General features: G+C 50.1%; 1 protein-coding gene across 1 annotated transcript in view; it reads right to left on the reverse strand.

Annotated features, from left to right (window-relative positions):
- Positions 1-4098: 4098 nt before the first annotated feature.
- The window catches only part of EXTL3 (exostosin like glycosyltransferase 3), a 34085-nt gene continuing 16633 nt past the window's right edge, over positions 4099-21550 (reverse strand). The window contains exons 2-5 of the mRNA XM_065681910.1: positions 10775-10902; positions 7675-7819; positions 6587-6715; positions 4099-4679 (exon numbers count right to left, since the gene is read on the reverse strand). Coding sequence (XP_065537982.1) covers positions 4470-4679; positions 6587-6715; positions 7675-7819; positions 10775-10902 — 612 coding nt within the window. The 3' untranslated portion in view covers positions 4099-4469. The remainder of the gene's footprint in view (positions 4680-6586; positions 6716-7674; positions 7820-10774; positions 10903-21550) is intronic.

Raw genomic sequence — 21550 nt, forward strand, 5'->3', positions numbered from 1 at the left:
GCACAGGCTGGGATCTGCGTGGCTGGGGAGCAGCTCTGTGGAAAGGGACCTGGGGGTCCTATGGACACAAGCTCAGTGTGAGTGAACAGTGTGCAGCTGTGGCAAAGCAAGCCAACAGGATGCTGGTGAACACCAACAAGGGCATCACCAGCAGAGATAAAGATGTCATTGTCCCACTCTGCTCAGTGCTTGTCAGGCCACACTGGGAACACTGTGTCCATTTTTGATCCCTGTGGTACAAAAAAGATGTGGACGGGCTGGAGAGGGTCCAGAGAAGGGCCACAAAGATGATCCAAGCACCGGGCAGCCATGTGAGGAAAGGCTGAGAGAGCTGAGCTTGTTCAGCCTGGAGAAGAGAAGGCTCAGGGGAGACCCCATCCCCATGTTCCAGTATTTGAAGGGTGGCTACAAAGAAGACAGAGACTGCCTTTTTACAAGGAGTCCCGTGGAAAAGACGAGGGGTGATGGGCACAAGTTACTGCTGGGGAGATTCCGACTGGGCACAAGAAGAAAACTTTTCCCCAACCAGCCACTGGAATAATCCCCCCAGGGAAGTGGTGAGTCCCCAGTGCTGGACACTGTTAAGGTTCAGCTGGACCGGGTGCTGGGACATCCAGTCTAGGTCCTGCTTTGCCAAGAAAGGTTGGACCAGATGATCCTTGAGGTCCCCTCCAACCCGTGACTGATTCTATAATCGACTGTATTTTCGGGGTGCCCCAGGAGCTCTGCTCCTGCTGCAAGCCCCATCCTGGCCCCCTCCGCTCTCCCCCCGCCCCCGTGGAGCAGACACGCAGGCACTCTCAAGTTAAACTCTCCATTTATTGGATCCTTTTACAAAACCTCGACATTGTGCTCGTGTTGATGGAGTTTCTTTCCTCGCAGTTTTTGCCGGTTTCATTTCAAACCCGGTGCTCACAGAGCAGGTTCACGACCACGGCGCGGGGGGGGACAGGGGCTGTGCGACACCAGCGGGGCCCCGCGGGGCCGAGTCACCGCAGACGATGCTATTTACAGTGAATGTGACAAAAAACCTCACTCCGCACCCGGCACCCACAGCTCCCGGCCCCTGGGAGAGGCAGCAGGAATGCGGGAAAGGGAACAGGCCTTCCCCTTGGGAAAGGTGCAGCTGCCAAGGGGCCTTCCTGGCTCCTTGGGGCTGGGCTGGCGGAGACCGCGTGTTCCGGAGCTGGGATGAGCCGTGCAGCCTGACCTGAGCTTCAGAGTTACCCTGGGGCCCCCTGGGAATGGGTTGCAGAGGAGGTTCAGGACGGCGGCACTCCAGGAATGCCCTTCTCCTCCCTGACGGTGGAAAAAGCCCCAGGAGAGCTCAGGTCCTGGGGTGTCTCAGGAGCAGAGCGCTGGGCTGTGAATCACGAGTCTCTTACTCTGGAGCGATTTTAGAGGCCATTTGGGAAAGAGCCGCAGCAGCAGGAAGAGGGGCAGCAGCAGCCCTGCACATGGCGAAGGAGATGCCCTTGCTGGCTTCATGGGACTCCATCTCCTGCAACACTGCTACTGCCCAGCATGTCCCGTCCTGTGCAGCTGCCACCAGTGACACAGAGCAGCCCTTCACCCCCAAATCCTTTCCCTTCAGGGGGCCTCCATCCCAGGATTCCTCCATTCCCAGGAAGCAACCATCCCATGATATGCACCGTGATCCCGACACGCAGCCTCATCCCAGCCAACTGCAGTGCTCCAAACCTGACCCTGGCTACTGCAGCACCAGGGAGCCTCCAAAAACCAAGCACTCTGGGCGAGAGGTGAGTGCGGGAAGAACAATCTGGATTTCCACTGCTGAGCTCTACATCTTGAGCTGAAACACCCCAACGGGAAGAAGAAACCCCCAGCCTCGGACTTGCTGCTCTTCCAGCTGCAGCCAAAGCAATGCGGCTCAGTGGCCCCCAAGCAGATGCAGATGGCAACGCAAATACTTGTCGTGACTCCCCCCTTTTCCAAGCTCCCTGAGCTACAGTCTCACACCAGAGTAGTAAGATTTCCCTCAAGGCTTTTAGCAATCAGCTGCTGAGAAGTGCCTCTATTCCTATAAAGTGCAATCCGTGCCGGCGTCGCTCCTGTGTGGCTCCAGCTGTGCAGGCACGGGGCTGGGAAAGGCAGAGCTGCCTCCACCCTTGGCTGACACGGGGACCTGTGCTCTGTGTGAGCGACTGCATTGCTGCTTCTGAACCCCCCATTAATGAGGGGAGAATTAAAGCCAGCAGCAGAGCAGGGTCAGGCCCCTCAGCGGTGCTGGGGCTGGTGCCGAGTGCCGTGTTTCCACTCTGGGTAGCAAACATCCTTCCAGGTGTTCTGGGGCCTTGCAGGAGCCTCCAGTCATGCTGTTAAGGAGACTGAGCCTTCCTGTGCTCTGTTTTGAGCACCTGATGTTAAAACAAGGAGAATGGAAAGGAAAAAAACCCACCCGGAAAGGAAAAGACGCCGTGATCCGTATTTCGCTGCAGTCTGTAGTGCTGGTGAAGGCAGCAGGCGGTGGCTCTGCTGGGTACTGTTGCCCCTTCTCTTCCTCTTACCAAGGAGCAAGTGCTGGTGCTCCTGTGGGGCTGACATGAAAAAGTGGCTGAAAGATGGCTGGAGAGGCCACTTCACACCCCAAACCGTGGGGCAGGCTGCAGGAGAGGCAGATGGACCCTCCCTGCTCCTGTTCCAGGACACACCAGAGACACAACCAGGGTAACGGCCTGCTGCTGCAGGGCGCGGGATGCTGAGCTGCATGGGGCTTGGAAAACCAGGGACACTGATGTGAATCACGTCTCACCTTCCCATCAAACCAGCCAGAGCTTCTCCAGGCTGCTCTTAAGCATCAGGGATGCACTGAGGGAGAGCATCGCACAAGAAGGGACAAGCTTTAAAGAGCCCGTGAGCACGATCCCAGCGGCATCTCCCAGCTCCCATGATGAAGGAAAGCTCCGGGGCGGGTTAACCTTGGGGGAGGACAGGATGGGGTTTAAGGCAGTTATGCTGAGGCCCATAGGCAAACCCAACATGGGCAAGTTTTGCTCCGGGATGCGATATGAGAGATGAGGCAGAGCAGAGAGCCCAGCCCACGGTGCAGCCCAGGCCCTGGTACACCGAGGCGCTTCACTTCAGCTCCTCTTGGCTGCGCAGATTGGGGTTGGTGAATTCTCCTTCCTCCACCCTCCAAAATGCAAATCAATCCCAAGAGAAGGCCCCGAGACCCCAGCACCCATCACACTGGCACCAAGAGCTGCATTGTGCCCACTGCCCTAGCAGGGATCAGGCACCTGAAGAGCCAGCGCTCAGCACCCGTGTCCACTCTTGGATGCTTTTGGGAAAGAAGTTTATTTTACCAGCGAAGGCTCGTGGAGCGGATCTCGGGGCGCTACTGGAGCAGCTCTCCAGGGCCAGTGACTGAGGCCCTGAAGGGCAGGAGGAAAAGTCCCAAAGCTCTTGTGGAAAGCCCAGGCCAAATCCCAAGACTCCACCGCTGCCTTCAGTGCTGCAGAACCTGCAGAAAACCACCGGCCAAGGCAGCCCACCTACATGCATGAGCCTGGGGCACTGCCAGCCCCCGCTGTGCTGCAGATGGATCACCCCTAAGCCCCAGGCACGCTCCCTGTCTCCAGAGGTTTAGCAGTGCCTGCCTGTGCGCTGCATGGAGTTGAAAGGACACCGAGAACGGAGACTGCAGCAACCGAACTGCCCTGTGGCTGCAGCCTGAGGCCCAATGTGGTGCTGGGAGCCAGGGAAGGATCCTCCAGGGCCAAACCTCTTCCCTGCTCACCCCTCTCTGAGGGCAGGGCCGAGGGTGGTGAGCAGAGCACAGCACAGAGCTCGTCACCAGCAGATGACACCTGAAAGTCCTCAGTAGTAGGGCAAGACGAGCCAGGATGCCGTGTGCAAGAGGGGAGAAGGGCTCCCCACAGGAGAAAGGATGGGGACAACGGTGATGACCAGAGCTGCCTTGCTGTTGGAATAACCTCTCTGCAGTAAAACACCTCCAACCTGGCCTTGCTACAGTCCCCCTTGAGCAGACAGACAGGTCCAGAGGGGAGAAGAGAGTGGGTTGGGGGGGGGACGGGACAAAGAAAAGGATTTTAAAAAACAGAAAACCCTCACGCGGGAAATCTAAACCACTTTCATTTTAAATAACAATAATTATAATTAAAAAGAATGGTTGCCCTTGGCTAGCGAAGGGGCAGAGCCACCAGCCAACGGGCCGCTCCTCAGTGTACGATCCTAGGGAGTGTCTTTACAGAAGCCGTGAGATCCTGTTCCCTGTTACTCGGTCAAGTCGCTGTGGGCAGAGCGGGAAAGGAGGGGGAAACGTGCCCATCCGAATCCAGGACGTCCCTTTTGCGCCGCGGGAGGGAGGCCAGAGCCAATAGCAAAAGGCGTTTTGCCCTCGCAGCCCCGTCAGAAAAGCCCCCCTGTGCCCTCACCCGCCTCGGCCGGAGCTCGGCGAGCAGGGAGCGCCCGGCTGCCTCCCGCTGCTAGATGAACTTGAAGCATTTTGTCTTGTCATGGGGCAGGCGGGTCTTGAAGAGGACCGAGTCCACGCGGAACTGGGTGTACAGCAGGGGCATGTACCCATACACCTTGACGAAGAAGTTGATGCACTTGTGTCGCTCGTGGAAGTGAGAGTCGTCGTGTGAAAGTGCCTGAGGGCACCCGGGGCAGCGGAAAGTCCAGCGGGAGGTCACCTGCAATGAGAGGGACAAAGATGGTCACTGAGCTGCCTGCAGCAGCCCGGCTCAGGGGGCACCTTGCTTGTGCCCAGTGCATTGCACAGTGGGGCCTGGCTAGATGTCCTGTGTGACAGGCCACACACTGTAGATGTCCTGTGTGACAGGCCACACACTGTCACTGTGATAGGGCACAGATTTGGCTGCGCTTTTCTGGCTGCTGGGATTGCTTTGGAGGGTGTCCAGGTGAGGATGGACATGGTCTGTCAGAGCAGAGACACAAAGCGGGGCGCAATTACCTACTAATGATTACCTACCTTCTTCTGGTTTAACATTTGAGAAGCTGTTTCAGGAAAAAAGGACTCAGAAAGGAACTCCTTCCCTTCAGGCAGAATCACAGAATGGTTTGGGTGAGACCTTAAAGCTCATCCAGTTCCAGCCCCCCGCCACAGGCAGGGACACCTTCCACTAGACCAGGTTGCTCCAAGCCCCGTCCAACCTGGCCTTGAACACTGCCAGGGATGGGGCAGCCACAGCTTCTCTGGGCACCCTGTGCCAGGGCCTCACCACCCTCATAGGGAACAACTTCTGCCTAAGAGCTCATCTCAGTCTCCCCTCTGTCAGGTTAAAGCCATTCCCCCTTGTCCTGTCCCTACAGGCCCTTGTCCAAAGCCCGTCTCCAGCTTTCCTGTAACCCCTTTAGGCACTGGAAGCTGCTCTAAGGTCTCCCTGGAGCCCTCTCTTCCCCAGGCTGAACAAGCCCAGCTCTCTCAGCCTGTCTCCACAGCAGAGCTGCTCCAGCCCTCGGAGCATCTTTGTGGCCTCCTCTGGACTCACTTCAACAGCCCCGCATCCCTCTTGTGTTGGGGCCCTAGATCTGGATGTAGGACTGCAGGGGTGGTTCTCACCAGGTGGAGAAGAGAGGGAGAATCCCCTCCCTCGACCTGGCTACATAAGATGTAGCAATTTTTAGGCACCTAAGTAAGATCTATGGAGGGGATCCAGTTTTCAGGAGGTGCTGAGGGACCACCTGCTGATTAAAGGGCCTTCTTGTCTGTCTTGAATCAGACATCCCATTACAATTGCCTTTGGGTTCAGCCTGATTCTCCTCTCAGCTGCACTGAACTCTACAACCTCCACTTCACTATAGCCCCGGATATGAGAAACACCACACAAAAAACCCTACCCATCATGTTTACAGCCAAGGCCCATCTCCAAGGCAGGTGGCTTGCCATGGTGAGACATATGCAGGGCTGTAATGAGCAGTTTGTCAAAACCCATTTTGGCAAAGAGCAGAATGTTCTGCATTTGAAATTCAAGCTCAGAACTGTGACATTTGTTAACACAGGGCAAAGCGATTTCAGCTGGGCTGCAGCGCTTGGACCAACAGCGCTCCACATGCGGGTGAGCTTAAACGTCCCTGGCAAGCTGCACAAAATCAGCAAGGAAATCATTCCTCCTTGTGCTGCGCGTTACGGAAAGAAGGCAATTTGTCTTTTTTGGATCAGCTGCACAGAAGGGCCTTTGCTGAGCCAGGAAAGCGTCTGGTCTGAGCTGCAGTGTAAGTCAAACCCCAATTCATCTGCTCACCGTGGTGGGGATTTGGCTGCTTCTAAGGGTTGTACTGAGTTTTCACACCTTTTTGAACACACGCACACACTACATCTCCCCAAGGCGAGGAGAGGGGACACGCTGACAGCTTTGGGCACATCACTCTTGCAGCACAGTGCTTCAGAGACATGACACAGCCAGCTTCTGTAAGGGCAGCACATGCTGCATGATACAGCTTCTGCATCAGGCTGTGCCGAAAGGAGAGGATGGGACCCGGGTTGCACCCCCGAGCAGAGCAGCTAACACGCTGTGCTTGCCTTTGAAAGCCATCAATCCAATCACTAAATAGCACAAATTCCTGCCTGGTGCTTTACCTTTATGGGAGGTTTTCTTGTCAGGTGAGAGACCAGGAAGTTCATGGCGATGTCCTCACAGTTGATGTATTCGTCCACCATGTCGCGGATGGCCTGCGGCATCACATAGGAGTACAGGTAGGCGTAATACTGGAGAGGACACAAAGGCACAACGTTGCTCAAGGTGATCCCATGCAGCAAGCGCCCACCCATTGCTGGTGCCATCTGCACCAGACCTGGTGCAATCGTGGCACCACAGGTGAGTATGCAGACCACATGCTGGGATGTACCAGACTTGGAGCTCAAGGGTGCCAGCAGAGAGACTCCCCATAATGGAGCTCATCCTGCACCAAGGAGATCTGCTGTAGCCATAGCTGCAGCAAGTCTATCCCAGAGCCATCACCTTCGCTGACTCCTGAGGCTCCTGTAACCTCAGAAATTGAGGAATGGTGGTTTCAGCCCCCTCAGATCTTGTTGCCTTTGCTGCTGCAGTCAGCACAGCAGCAGGAGCTGGTAAATAACCTTTGCAGTGTGATATGACAGCTCAGGACAGTCCCCTTGGAAAACACTTCATCCTTTTCTCGAGGTCTGTTTGCCTGTTGTCGCCGCTCCAAGAGAGGCACATGTCATGGAGCCACGTCCTGCACTGCTCCCTTCCAACATAAACCAGCCACCAACCACATCTGCCAGCCAGCCTGTGCCAGCACACAGCCACAAGAACCCACAGCTACCCTGCAAATTACCCCTTGCAACACTTGGAGTCTGTAAGATTCAAGGTGCTACAGTAAGGGCACAGGGCACACAAACCCTATGGCTCGCCTCACCCTCATCATGACCAACAGCATCACTGGAATATGCTCGACCCTGCACTCCATCTGCCTGCTTCAGCGCTGTGGTGCTTCTCATGTGGCTCGAACATACGCTGCTCCTCGAGGAGAGCGTTTGCTGGGCCGCACACCAGCTGCTGGCTGTGTTTCAGTTTGGAGCAAGCGAGGAAAAAGGAGCTGTGAGCTCCAAAATGTGTTCTTTAAAAAACCCAGCATTCCCACAAACACAGAGTCTGGTTACTCTGAGAAGGAAGGGGAAGCTCAGCAGTTTGTGTATCTCACCTTATGGAAGAAGGCAGCACCAGTAAGCACCATAGACAGCTCACAAGAGTAGTTGGAGTTGTAGAGCCAGGACTGATGGGGGATGTCCCACGCGTGGTAGCGCCCTGGGAAGCCAACGATGCGGTCCCTTGCCTCTCTCCAGACACTGCAAACACAAAGCCTTTCAGTGAGACACAAACACGGGGAGCCCGTCTGGAGATGAGCACGGCTTTGAAGGAGAGCCACTGCACTCAGGACTATGCCCTCGACACCAACAGACTCGCTCTCAAAGGGGGTTGCAAGTGATGGAGATGCCTATACATCAAAGGTTTGGCAACTGCTTGTCCAAAGCATGGCCTATAGACATTGTAGTTTGAGCGAAAAGGATAAACATCATTTAAACCTGATGTTTAAATGGACTTCTTAACATCCATTTAATTATTAAAAACAAAACCACAGAAAATTCCAACATGCAAAAGACATCTTTTTACACAGGCTGCTCAATGCATGCTCACCCACCTCCACAGACCAAAGCTCCACTGTGGGCAGGAGGGGCCGACTGGCCATCCTAGCTGCCTGAGTGACACGTGAGGAAGGGCTCACTCTAAGATAACTCCTTGTCCTATTCTAGGGCAGGAAAGAGCTGAACACAGAAATCTCAACTTTAATAGACAGGCAGAATTTGTTAACCTTCTCCTGTTAAAGGTTAAGAACTGCAAGATGTGAACTGAAGCATCCCTCAGTCAGCTCTCCCAAACACAGACCAGTGTTGCTTAGTACAAAGCTGAGCTTCTCACCTTGGTCCTCTACAAGAGGCACATTCAAGTTACCCATTCACAGGGAAAGTGCTTTTAACTCATAAATTAGGGATTTTCTAATCCGTAAGTACTGTTCTGTAGCTTTATAAGAAAACTAACAAAAAAAACCCATGGCCCAAAATGAGGTTTGAGGTTTGCACTGCCCCACCTCTCCAGCCTGTCCAGGTCCCTCTGAATGACATCCCTTCCCTCCAGCATGTCCACTGCACCACACAGCTTGGTGTTGCCAGCAAACTCACTGAGGGTGTGCTTGATCCCACTGTCCACGTTGCCCACGAAGATGTTGAACAGCATCGGTGACAACACCGACCCCTGAGGGGCACCACTTGTCACTTAGACATTGAGCCATTGACGACAACTCTCTCATCGCAACCATCCAGCCAATTTCTTATGTATTGAGTGGTCAATCTATCAAATCCATGCCTCTCCAGTCTGGAGGCAAGGATACCATATTGGACAGTGATGTTCCTCCCACAGCCCCCACTCACATCCCACTCAAGTTCCTCCCACATCTCCCATTCATATGGCAAGCTACAGAAGTGATGGCTGCAGGGCAGCCGCAGCCTGCCAAAGAGACCACGGTTCCAACAGCCCTGAGCGTTCATTACACACAGCCAGGAGCAAAGACACGTTCATTATTATATCCTCCACTCAAATAATGAAACTCCAGTATAACCTGGTAACAAAACCTGAGTAACTAACACTGCCAGCAGCTTCCCGGAGCCATCCTCCCCACAAGCACTTGTTTGCTGGGGTTTCTGTTAATCCAGTGTGATCATTTTGAAAAGCCAGAGTTGAAACTACTCATTCCCTTTCACTTCTCCCACATCTCGCTTTCCTATGAATGCAACACTTTCTTCTTCCCAGCTCAGCCACAAAAATAAGGATTTCTTTGGAGAATCATTTTGGGTGTGCTCCTCAGAGAGGTTTGCTCAGGGTGCTTGCCTCCACCTTGCTCCTGAGCAGTGAAGAGAGCAAGAAGAGGCTTTTGTCCCTGAGAACTACAGCCCAAAGCAAAGTTTCAACAGAACACAGTTGTTATAGGCAGAGGTTCACTCAGTCGCTGGGACACCATCTCTTCCCTGGCTGAATGTGCTAACAGAGGGAGGCTTTGTAAGACCCAGGCATTCATAAGCAGGGGTATGAGTGAGAATAATACATGACGCTTATAATTTTCATTTGATGCTCTCCAGGGCTAATCTGTAAAGCCTCAGCCAGGCACTGTGGGTGAGCAAAGGAAAACGGAGACCAGAAGATGAGAAAACAGCCAAGTCCAGATAGAGATCCTGAAACAGGGCATGGAAGGGAAGCCAGGAGTCCTGACGCCTACTCCCCTGCTTTAATCACTTTAACACCTCATTTCTCATCTCTCAGAGAGAGCCTGTTTTGTGCCTTTTAATCTTCCCCCCAGACATGAGCCAACACGTTTTGGTGAGAGCAGTGAGCTGGGCCCCGTCACCAGCGCCCCAGCCAGCCCTGAGCAGCAGTCACAGCCCCTGCTCCTGGCTCGGTGGGCTGACGAGCTGCAGCCGTATTAGCTCCAGTGCTCTCCTTGTGCCATCCTCACTGCCTAGTGCTTCTCTGGCAGTCGGTGAGGTTGACCTGTATGAGCTGCAGGAGCAGCCTGCAGAGACCTCCCACAGCAGAGCCCACGTAACTGCTTTCTCCCTTAGCCCCGTAATTAGACAAGTATTTTGCCAGGGCAAAGTCAAAGGAAAATGTAGATGCTGAAGCAGAAAAGGGGTGGGAATAACAGCAATCAGCACCAGCCTTTTCTGTGTAACATCTCTCTTTTCCATGCTCTGCAAAACACACGCAAAATCACTGTCACATCCCAATGTCACACGGAGCAAAGAGGATGGCAGCCAACTGTGAGCACACAAGCACCATGTCTTTCAGTGGCTGTGAATGCCCTGCTTGCCAATGGCATGTGAAGGATGGAGTGCAACAGCCTCTTGGATTTGTTTTCCTGTTTCCTTCCACTCTAGGAAGCCAGGCACCCCAAAGCAATTTAAGGAACATTATCAGCACAGCAAAAGCCGAAGAGCTGAGGTTAAGAAGTGTGAGATTCAGGGTTGTCTGGACAGGCTGAAATCAGCCCACCTGCCTGCACTTGTTAAACAGTTCATTAGAGCATAATACCCCTCCAAGAACTTGAGTTGGAAAGCCACAGGAAGAGATGTGCTAGCCCTAATTCTGGCCCTGGCTTTAGTCACGAGGCCATGCTGCATTTGAACAGACCCTAGATGTGGAAAACAACAGGAAACATCAGTCCAAAGACTACATGCGCAAAGGCCACTCACCGGAACCCAAACATGATCTCATCGTGGCGAAGGTGAGCATCATCATCAATGGACAGGATGGCCTCTGTCTCAATCTCATCCCATGGCAGGAACCTGTTGTTCAGGCTGTTCTTCTCTGTGCGGACAACCTAGGAAATGAACACACGATCATTACAGTGCTGTATGTACCAAGAGAAGAGATGCAGGGGCTGCACACCCCAGCTGTGTGTGTGCAGCATTTTGGCACTGCTTCATAACCTGTTTCTAAGCAAAAAGGACCAGCTCACTCTAGTGCCAGTTCCAGCTTCCAGCCAGTTCCTATCTGCAGCCTCCTGCCCATACTGCAGGGCTGCCAAAAGCCAAGCCCACTCCATGATGCCAGGACCCAGCTATAACAGCTGTGCCTGTGGTCACCTGCCCTCACACGCACTGCATTAATGATGGGAGGGAAACACACAGCCACGGCCAGACTCACCTGTGGCCACTGAAGAAGTGGCCCTTGCCGTATGTCTCCAGTGCTGCTTTCAACTGAATTGTTTCTGCAACTACACATGATTTCTGCCTTGGATACAACTCATTTGCAAGGCCTCCCTCTCTCAAAACTCTTCCAGCTCCTCCCAGTGCAGTTTCCCTTATCCCCAGCCATACACGTGTAAACTCATACTGAATTTCTCCCTCTTCTTGACTGCCCCTTCCACACTGGCCCCCTTCCCGCTCTTGCTCTTACACTTCACCTGCCCTGGCTGATCTATAGTCGCTCAGTTCATCCCGGGCTTCCCATCCCATTCAATCCCTTCAGTCATATTTCTGTCTCATCTCTGAACAATTTCTCCTGATTTAAAAATAAAGTCCAGCCTGGTGAAAAGAATAAGGCGTCACGGCAATAAAACTCCATTAAATAAGATTACATTTGATCACACAAAAAAAGCCCACAGTGAAACCATTAACAGTGGAAAATATTTGTACTGGGGATCTGCATGACAGCTGCTACAATTAAATTCCCATGTAAAGCCAGCGCTAGTGCTTTCATCTGTCAATAGCTGCTGAGGGGGGGATGGAACATTCGACAAGAACACATTAAAATATTTCACTGAAGATCCATCAAAAGCAAGAACAATTGACTGCAGGGAGGTGAACAAATTATGCAGCTCTAAGCCATGGTGGAGCAGGTCCAGAGCAGAGCCAGCAGCACTCCCACCCCAGGAGTGCTGCAAGGCAATTAGTGCCCGCAGGAGAAGGCAAAGGCAGACACAGTGCTGGCCCAGGAATTTCTTCCTTTCAAGGTGGAGAAGCATGACAAAAATCAGTGTGGCGTTTGTATTTGCTTTCGGAGTTAGTGTGAGCCAGCAGATGCTCCCAGGGATATCTTGATCTGGGAACTGCTGGATAAGAGAGGTTGCAGGAATCACAGTGGGAATGGGCAATGAGGAAGGAAGCGGGAGAGGGGGCAACTCCACACACTGATTCAGGGGAGGCAGCTGATAAGACAGAAAATAAAGGCCCAGGAGGTTTGGCAACATTATGGCCCTATGGCACTGGCCTAAGAGGCCAAAGAAGACCAAGGAAGTCAACATGGGCATTGAGAAAACCACCTCTGTGGAAGTGTCACCGAACCCAGCATGCTGTGGGCATCCTCTGGAAAGGAAAGGAGCCAGAGTGGTCCCCAAATTGTTGACAGAAGAATTTAAGTCTTATTCTTCATTGTCAGCCTGCACTGGAAGCTGCCCTAAGGTCTCCCCAGACCCCTCTCTTCTCCAGGCTGAACAAGCCCAGCTCTCTCAGCTCGTCTCCATAGGAGAGGTGCTCCAGCCCTTGGAGCATCTTCATGGCCTCCTCTAGACTTGCTCTAACAGGTCCATGTCCTTCTTATGTTTCCCCTGTTGAAGTCTTGTAACCACCATCTCTCTCCTCCCATTGCAGATCCCACATTCTAGGATGTTTACAAACTTATTAAAACCAGCACCAATACATAATTTAGCCTTCTGCTAAAGAGCACGTGCCACACTGTGTCTCTGCTGTTACGATGGTATCTCCTCAGAAAGCCTGATCTCATTGAAGCCTGTGGGTGTCTAAGTCATTAGGATTAGCAGAAGCTGGATTGAGTCCATAGTAAACTGATATGCTTTCCAGGGAAGGTCCTGCTTTGCCAATTGAAGATGTGTGGATGGCTAAAGGACAAAAGAAGCGCTAGCACCAGCAGGCTGAGCAGCAGAAACTGATGTGCTGGGAAGTGGGTACCAGCTCACACGTCCAACAACCCAACAAAGTCAGGGCAGTTTTTCACCTGAGCTTTGTGTCAGACCCACCTTCTTGTGTCGTAAAGATTTGGACAGTCAGCAAACCTCAGCACAAATTCTGCAATGGTCACATTTCTGGTTACGCCATCAAGTCTGAAGCTTTGCAGGTCTGGAAGTGCCAGTGTTCAGCTTTTGCATTTCACAGAAAATAGGTATCCTCCTGCCTTTCATCTGGGTGTATTTAAGATTTAAGCAGCCTGTAAATTTATAGATCCCAAGAAAAAAACCCAGCAAGCTTTATTGATTTACTTGTTTTCCTGTAACATGCTGAACAATAACATAACACAACTACTGTCAATTGAGAAAGTGAAGAGAATCCTGCTTAAAACATCTGAAACTGGGGACTCTAGAGGACAGAGAGATCAGTGCACTGGCATTAAACTCTTTCAAAAGAGGAGGATGCAACAAAGGAGACGGGTATCTCCAAGCCTTGATATGCACACTCAATTCATCGCATTAGCTCCAGCAAAAGTTAGAAGCAACTTAAAGCTGTTGTTTTCAAAGAAACTATCCTGATTTACAGCTCTGTTAGGATGCAGCTGTCACCAGACAACGATTCAGCAGCTTTTTTAATCCCTGTGCTTTCCCCTGGGTAACTACAGCAAGGAAGCACGTGGGGACCTGCAGGCAGCGAGCTGAGATGGAAGCAATGGGGCCCAGATTCAGAACCTTCCTCCCATCTCTCTATCCCCCTGAGATCAAGCACGGTGCTTCCCCAGGCAAGGCCAGGTTTTGATCTTGACTGCACACACTGCATCCCAAGCTGTGGAAACAAGGGCATCGCATTATTAGAAAGAAAATAAAACTCTTCAGAAAGATAAAAGTAAATTTTTGGGAAACTTCTGCTTTAACACAAGCAGCTCATCTTCTAAAACAGGTAAGGGAGAATGGGAAGAGTATTTGATTCAGGGACTTGAAACATGATTTCTATCTCTTCTAAAGTTTTTACATTTCAATGGGCCTCTAAAACCACCACATTTCTCAGGCATGAAATGGGCATTATAGGTACAAATGTACTCAGAAGCTTGTTAGGCCAGGTGAAAAAAGAAGGGTTATTAAAGCAGCAAAATACAAAAGAAGTCCAAGCCTCACCTTCACATGGCATGAAATGAAATTTAGCGATTTTTCATGACTTCATCACACACTTAAAATCCAGATCAAAGCTACAGACAAGAGGCATGTTATGCTGCCAAATTCAGGGATTTACAAGCCAGAGGTCATCTTGATAATTTTGTGTGACCTCCTTATATGGTGGACCAGGAGACTTGATGGAGCCACCCCTCCTATGGAAGTCTTTCATCACACAGCACCGTAACACAGCTGTGAAATGACAACTCAGACCAAATTACAAAGCCACGAGTTAAAATTTCATGGCACCGGTTGAACTCTAAACTCTTTCTGAAGAACTACTGGCAGATGGCTGGCGGGGTTGACAGCAGTAAATTAAGCCAAAAGGGACTTTCAAGTCACCAGCATTAAATTCTGCATCATCCAGGTCACAGGGATGTGCCTCAGACCTGAGCTGTCACCGGTACAAGCAATTCTGCTGGATTTGCAGGTATCAAGGGTAAGGGAAGACATCCTCTGAGCTGTTCACTTTCAAATGTTAACAAGTTGTTCCCTGTGAGTGTGCCTCCAGCTCCCAGTCGCACCAAGGAACACTTAGTGGGCCTCATTCGCCCCAGAATAGCACAGAGGTGATAAACAAACCCTCTCTCTGTTCTTTTCCAAACAGATGAGGTCTCACTCTCTCAGGGCTACTTCTGCTCTTTCATCATCCTGAATGACTGATTTTGCCACAATCCTTTTTCTCAGTGGTCTTGAGCCAAACACTCTGTCAAAATCCAGCAAAAGATGTTCCCTCAGCAAAGCTGAAATGCTGCGCTCCAGCAGAACAGAGTCAGCAGTTACCCGTACCCAAGGAAATTAAAATAGCAAGGAGGACACAAAATCAGCCAAGTGAGCTACAAGAGAGACACAAATGCATTTACCAAAAAGCCACCTTCCCTGGCAGCAGATGTTAATACTGAGAAGAACATCAGTGGCAGGACCTGCACGCAAACTCCAGCCCCTCCAGACTCAAAACTATACCGGTTTGTTTACTTCTGGTTGTATTATTTTGGTTATTTGGGGCTATTCCTTAGAATAATTCTTTTAAAACACTTTGCCATCAGCTAAACGGCCCCAGCTCAAAATCACGGCCCTCCTTAGCAGTCCGCAAACTTCTGAGACGAACTTCAAGACCTAAAATCTCTCCCAAGCACTGGACACATCACATGAGAAGTTTCTGCTCCTTTCAGCAAATCAATTCAAGGTGATTCAGTTCCACAATGTGGAGGGGGTTTTTTTGACTCAAGGAGCACAAACCCCCACAACTCTATGAAAACCCATTTGCTCCTGCTGTTGTTCATAGCCACACTGGCCAAATAGATCTTGAAAACATTAGAAAGAACCAAACCAGAGCATAAATCCAGAGCCTGCCCAGCAATAATGCCATTAACCAATACTTTATAGTACATTTTTATACATAAATAAAGAAATGCAGTAAAATCAATATCTTCCAGCAATCTCCTTATAAGTGAGGCTTTACACTTAAGCTTTAAATTAAGTGTCACATATAATTTGGCAGTGAAAACATGAAGAATGTCTATGCCCTTGGAGAAGTTCTGACAGCTCAACTTGGTAAACTGGATTTATTTCCGGACAAAGAGCAAACTCTGCAAGAAACTGGGAACCTCATTGCTCACATCAGGTCTTTTTGAGATAGAAAGCCAGAAGGATGCCCTTAGGAGAGCTAGATAATCTGGGGAGACAAAGGACAAGGTCTCAAGAAAAGAATCCATTTCCATCATTCCCAAATACATGCAAATTCAACCCAATTGGGCTGGGGAAAAATAGCACCATAGAGTAAGTGGGGATGGGGATACCATGAGCTCCCTTAAACCACGCAGCTGAGAAATACAGTGCTGAAGATGCAGGAGCCAAATGCATGTGCTTCTTCCACCTGAAGAGTTGACCTTAATCTATAGTTTGAAGCAAAAAGCTTGATTGCTCCTACCAGCGCAAGCCTCCGGTGAGGATGCAGATTTACAACACTGTCAATGCCTTTTTCTGGCACCAATTCTGGACATTTTATCAGTACGATTCAGTGCAGCACATCTCCTGTTTTGCAGTGGAGTGCTCAAGCCAGAGGCTCCGGGGCTATGTCCTTCTGCTTGACACTGTCCCAAGGAGCAAAGCCCTCACAAAACTCAGCGTGATGGGAACAGCACTGACCTCAGGAGTGGGATCTGCCCAGCACTTCATCTGGGCAACGCTCCCAACGAGGAACCTGATGTTCTACTCTGCATTGAGAAGCAGTAGGAGTTCAGACTCTCTCCATGATGAAAATTGGTATCACATCTGTATCATGAGTGACCAGTCTGACCACTTGGACTTGGCTCCAGAGGTACCACCATCATCATCCCCACCACCCATCAAGGAAGCCAAGACTGGCACACCTTGGAACTGGTGCTCTTCAAGCCACCCATATCCCATATCCTTGTTGCAAGCTGAGCAGGCTGCTTCTTGTCCACCTTGATGATGGCTTTTCCTGTCTGCAGAAAGCACATGGGAAGCCAAGACTTCTCTAGCTCTTCTGCAGACCTCCAGGCTTGCAGCATGGGTGTCTGCCAATGTGGAAAGGAAAACAATGAAAACTCAGCCAAACTGGCTTACCAGAGGTTATGAAGAGCTTTGTTATAAGACTTTGGGAGATGGCAAACTCCAGCAGACGGGACAAACACGCAGGTACCAAAGCATCCCTGAAACCATTCTGAAATCAGACACTTATTTTCAACTCTTAGTTTGGACAAATTTGGACATCCTCCGATTCAGAAAGCTGCCCAGATCAGACCTTCAGATCTGCAGACTACCAGATACAGCAGTGTCCTGGGTTCAGCAGTAGCAGTCATTTTTCTCCTCAGTAGCTGGTGCAGTGCTGTGGTTTTGACTTTCAGCCTGAGAACAATGCTGATAACACCGATGTTTTTAGTTGTTGTTCAGTAATGTTCGCTCTGACCAAGGACTTTCTGAGCCTCATGTTCTGCCAGGGAGGAGGGGAAGCCGGGAGGAAGCAGAGACAGGACACCTGACCCAAACTAGCCAAAGAGGTATCCCATACCACAGCACGTCATGCCCAGGATGTAGAACTGGGGGCAGTTACCTGGAAGGGCTAGATCACTGCTCGGTCGGGCTGGGTATCGGTCGGCAGGTGGTGAGTGGTTGTATTCTCTTCCCTTGTTATTTCCCTTATCATTATTATTATTGGTGGTAGCAGCAGTGGTTTGTGTTATACCTTAGTTACTGGACTGTTCTTATCTCAACCCGTGGGAGTTGCATTCTTTTGATTCTAATCCCCATCCCTCTGGGAGTGGGGGGAGGAAGGGGGGGGGGGTGAGAGAGTGGCTGCATGGCTCTGGGTTGCCAGCTGGGCTTAAACCATGACAAGCAGGGTTCCTTCCCTCTATGCATCAGCATTCAGGTGCTGAGATTATTTACTAAACACCCTAGAACGAGTTCTGTGTGTACAGATTCAGGTATGCATAAGGAGAATAAATCACGTCTCTTTCTATCATGGCTGACTCCATTCCTTGCTCCCTCTTCAACTGAGGTGTTAGATCAGACTGGCACTTGCTTCTCCGCAAATGCAACCAGAGATGCAGATGAGGAAGACAAGTCTGCCTGGTCCCACAGAAGAGCATCACTGTTGTAGCCGTGTATTTCATCAGGAATGTGGCTGTCACAACAGGTTTGCACTGACCAGCTGGAAATCAAGTGACAAGTTTGGGATGTCAGAAAGGGATACTGCACACTGTAAACATGCCAGCTACAGCAGGGATTCTGGCATCAGGAAAGGCTCCATATGGAAACCACACACCTGAGGTCCACTTTTTCAAAGATGACTTTGATCCTGATTTCTCCTGTACTCTGTGTTAGCTTCCTCCTTTTTAACATGTCAGGGAGCTGGGATGACAGAAGAGGCCGGTCCCAAGGCAAAAACCACACGTGCGTGCTGGCTGCATGATGAGAAGCCAAGCTTTCTGCTAAGGCTGCTGACAAGGAGAAGCCAAAGAAACTGTTGCCAGTCACTACAGATGCCACCAAAGATCTCTGCAGCCCTCTACCCACCCCCAGTTAGGCGATCTTCATGTGAATCGTGAGTCTCTGACCAAGACCTCAGTCTTTTTTCATCCATTTTCTCCACATTTTATCTGTACCTGCTCCTGGGCAAGCTGAGACACTCCACAAAGCTGGCAAAATCACCATGGCTCTCAGCCCAGACCTCCAATCTATCTGACTGCCCAAGGACAACTACGTCCAACTGCCAAGGACAACTGGAGCAGTACTTTCTGAAGACTCAATTGCCTCCCGAAAACGCAGCATCAAACTGAGCAGCCCTGGTGTCCTGCCCTGCCCACACAGCACTGTTTCCTTCTGCAAATCTCAACTCTCACCATGAGAAAATCCTCCCCATTTGCAAAGGACAGAAATTCGTCTAATTCGTACTGGCCAGCATCCTGCTTTCCAAAGCCAAAACCACAGCAAAAAGATCCAAACCTTGAGCTCAGCCAGCAATTCTTCATTTCATGAGAATGAAAAAAATCTGGCCTCCCCTGATACAACACAATGATGCCAGGCTCCTGCAGCAGGCAGAAGATGGCATGCTAGCGTGGCCTTTCCACCGTAACCAAGCCCCTGGGATGATGCCTTTCCTCCCTGCAACCACACTCCCACTCCCAGCTGGGACCCAAAAGCTCAAAGAAAATGAGTCCAGCATGACATGGGACTACAGGGTGCTTCTGACAGTTCCTGATGAGCTGCAAATCCAGGGGAAATTGCAGCCCTGAACTTTGACACACACATAAACACAGTGTTAAATCTCCTTCCAGAAACGCCACCAGCACTGGCAGTTCTTTGCAAGTTGGCATTTTGTAAAGAAATGGAAGCTCTTTTGATTGTGAGCGTTTATGATAATTGATGTTTTTTGCAAAAGCAAAATCACAGATGTGGAAAGCAGCTCTTTAAGATGTTTGCTAAGACAATGATCCTCGGCCATTATCCCAGGGTTAACACACTCAAATGCACAAGATACTGACGAACAGGCACAGATGTAATCACAGCTCCTAAACAAGTCCTATTACCCTAGACAAAGCCATCCTGGAGGGAGATCCAGGCTGCTCAGATCCACCTGCATTGAGAGGTGCAGCCGCAAGGGGATGTGCTCCTCTTGTGACTGGTCTCCCCCCATGAAATAGCTTTGTCATCCCCAGCTGGCTCCCAGCTCTGCTCCAAGTAATCTGGATGATGCCCAGGCCATGCGTGCTTGGGTCTGGATGGTGCCACACCAGCATCTGCTGCGGCTGGGCAAGGGGGAGAGCAGGCAAGAGACCCAGACCTCTTCTACACCAGTTTTCACCTACCCTGTACTCAGGTATCCTATGGAGTCTGCTTTCTTGCTTAATTTGGTGGCACTTGCACCAAAAATACCAGTCATTTATTTGAACAGCCACCCAAAATCAGCTCTTTAGAAACACTTAGCGAGATGTTTCTCCACTCATCCGTGGCCTGATGAGATGTCCTTGGTTTTTACAGTGGCTTCCCCTGACAATTGTTCACCTTCTTGTTTTCCCTTTAATCTTTGCTTGTAAAGATGGATTGGAAAATTACTGTTATCCCTTTTCTCGCGTATTAATTATTCTGCTGCTCCTCCTGAGCTTCCTCTTCACCTTGAAACAGTTACAGCCCCACTTTATGCCCTGAAACCTCCAGACTTCTGAGCTTTGGTGCCTCCAACGTAAGGCATTTTCAAAACTTCAATGAAAAGGATTTATAGACTATTTTAAGACTCATCTCCAGGGGTATGAAAAGAGTTTCACTGGAAGGGTATTTAGCTACAAAGCCTTCCAAAGGCAGTGTATACTGCATGTAAATTGGCAAAGCAGATGCATTTTTAAAATACATGTAATTAAATAATGCAACATAAAACCAAGCATAAATTATCCCCCACTGAGAACTAAACCACACAGGAAGATACTGCTGGAAATCCTTTTTCTAAACTGATACTGTGTCCATACATGTAATATGTGCAAAGACTTGGTCTGTCTTTAAACTACTCTACAGCTACCAGTGGCTTGCTCATCTCTGAAATAACAGCTTGTGATACAAACAAAACTGATTATTTATTCATTTTCATATGGTGCAGCTGCTGCATCCTTCTAGAGAAACAAAAGAAAAAGAATGCTTATTTTAACATTGAAGGGATCTGGACACTCATTTTTATTCTCTCTGCATGTTGCTGTTAGTGGCTGTGCAATCAAAGATGCCTGTTGAGCTGCTTGTGCGATTGGATTTATTCCTTTTACAATTATTTGCTCTAAAGAACATCCCATGGATAACATGCTGCCTCTTGCAGCTGAGGCTTTCAAATACCTCGTCTCCCATCACTTCCATCTCCTTTCTCGACTTCCTGAAATTCTGCCCTGTGCTTTTATATGGCAGCTGTCATCAAAAAGCTGCCGAGTGTAAGTGTGGGACAGAAAAGCTCATGACCAAACTTCCATTAGCACGTTTAGGATCACAAATCAGATTTACAAGTTGCTGTTTGTTGAGAAACCAGAGAAGGCAATTTGAGGAGGGAAGATTGTACACTCAGGATTCTGATATTAATAACCCCAATTCTGGGTTTGCTGGGGTTTGGTGGTTGTTTTCTTGCAATGAAATAGGCAATATCCAAAGGCACGATGTTCTGACAGATGTTACAGTTCTTTATTGATGCTCTTTCAAGTTGCAGGTAGATGAATATTACAAGCCTGCTTTGACCTGGCAAATCCTGTCTTGGTATTCAAGGCCTGAAAATTCAGATTAAACTCTGCCCAGCCTAAAAGCGGTCCCAGAGCTCAGAGCTCGAGCACACTGGGGAGATGATGGACAACAGCAGGAGTGTTTGTAGCAAGAGCACACACAGATTGAATGCAAGCAGGGATGTACGTACACAACGACTGGTCTTCTTTAAGACAAATAAATTAGAAAGATCCTCTCTGCAGGGTTTTTGCTGCAATTCAGAAGTGGTGGTGTTGAACCAGCCTGCAGGAAGGCACTACCAGATGCTGATTCTGCAGTGAGGTTTAGGACTTGGTCTTGCTGTCCGTGGCTCCCGTAAGGAGCCTTTGCAAGAGGCTGGGTGGGGTGTCATATCCCACTTTCTGCAGAGAGAACAATCAAGCACAAATACAGGCTGGGCAGAGAATGGATTGAGAGCAGCCCTGCAGAGGACTTCGTTGACAAGAAGCTCAACATGACCCAGCAGCATGACTAGCAGGTTGAACGAGAGGATTCTCACCTTCCACTCTGCTCTGATGAGACCTCCCCCTGCAGTCCTGCATCCAGCTCTGGGGCAACAACATAAGAAGAACGTGGAGCTGCTGGACCGAGTCCAGAGGAGACCACAAAGATGCTCCAA

The sequence above is a fragment of the Lathamus discolor genome, chromosome 5 (genome assembly GCF_037157495.1).
Source record: "Lathamus discolor isolate bLatDis1 chromosome 5, bLatDis1.hap1, whole genome shotgun sequence".
Lineage (NCBI taxonomy): Eukaryota > Metazoa > Chordata > Aves > Psittaciformes > Psittacidae > Lathamus > Lathamus discolor.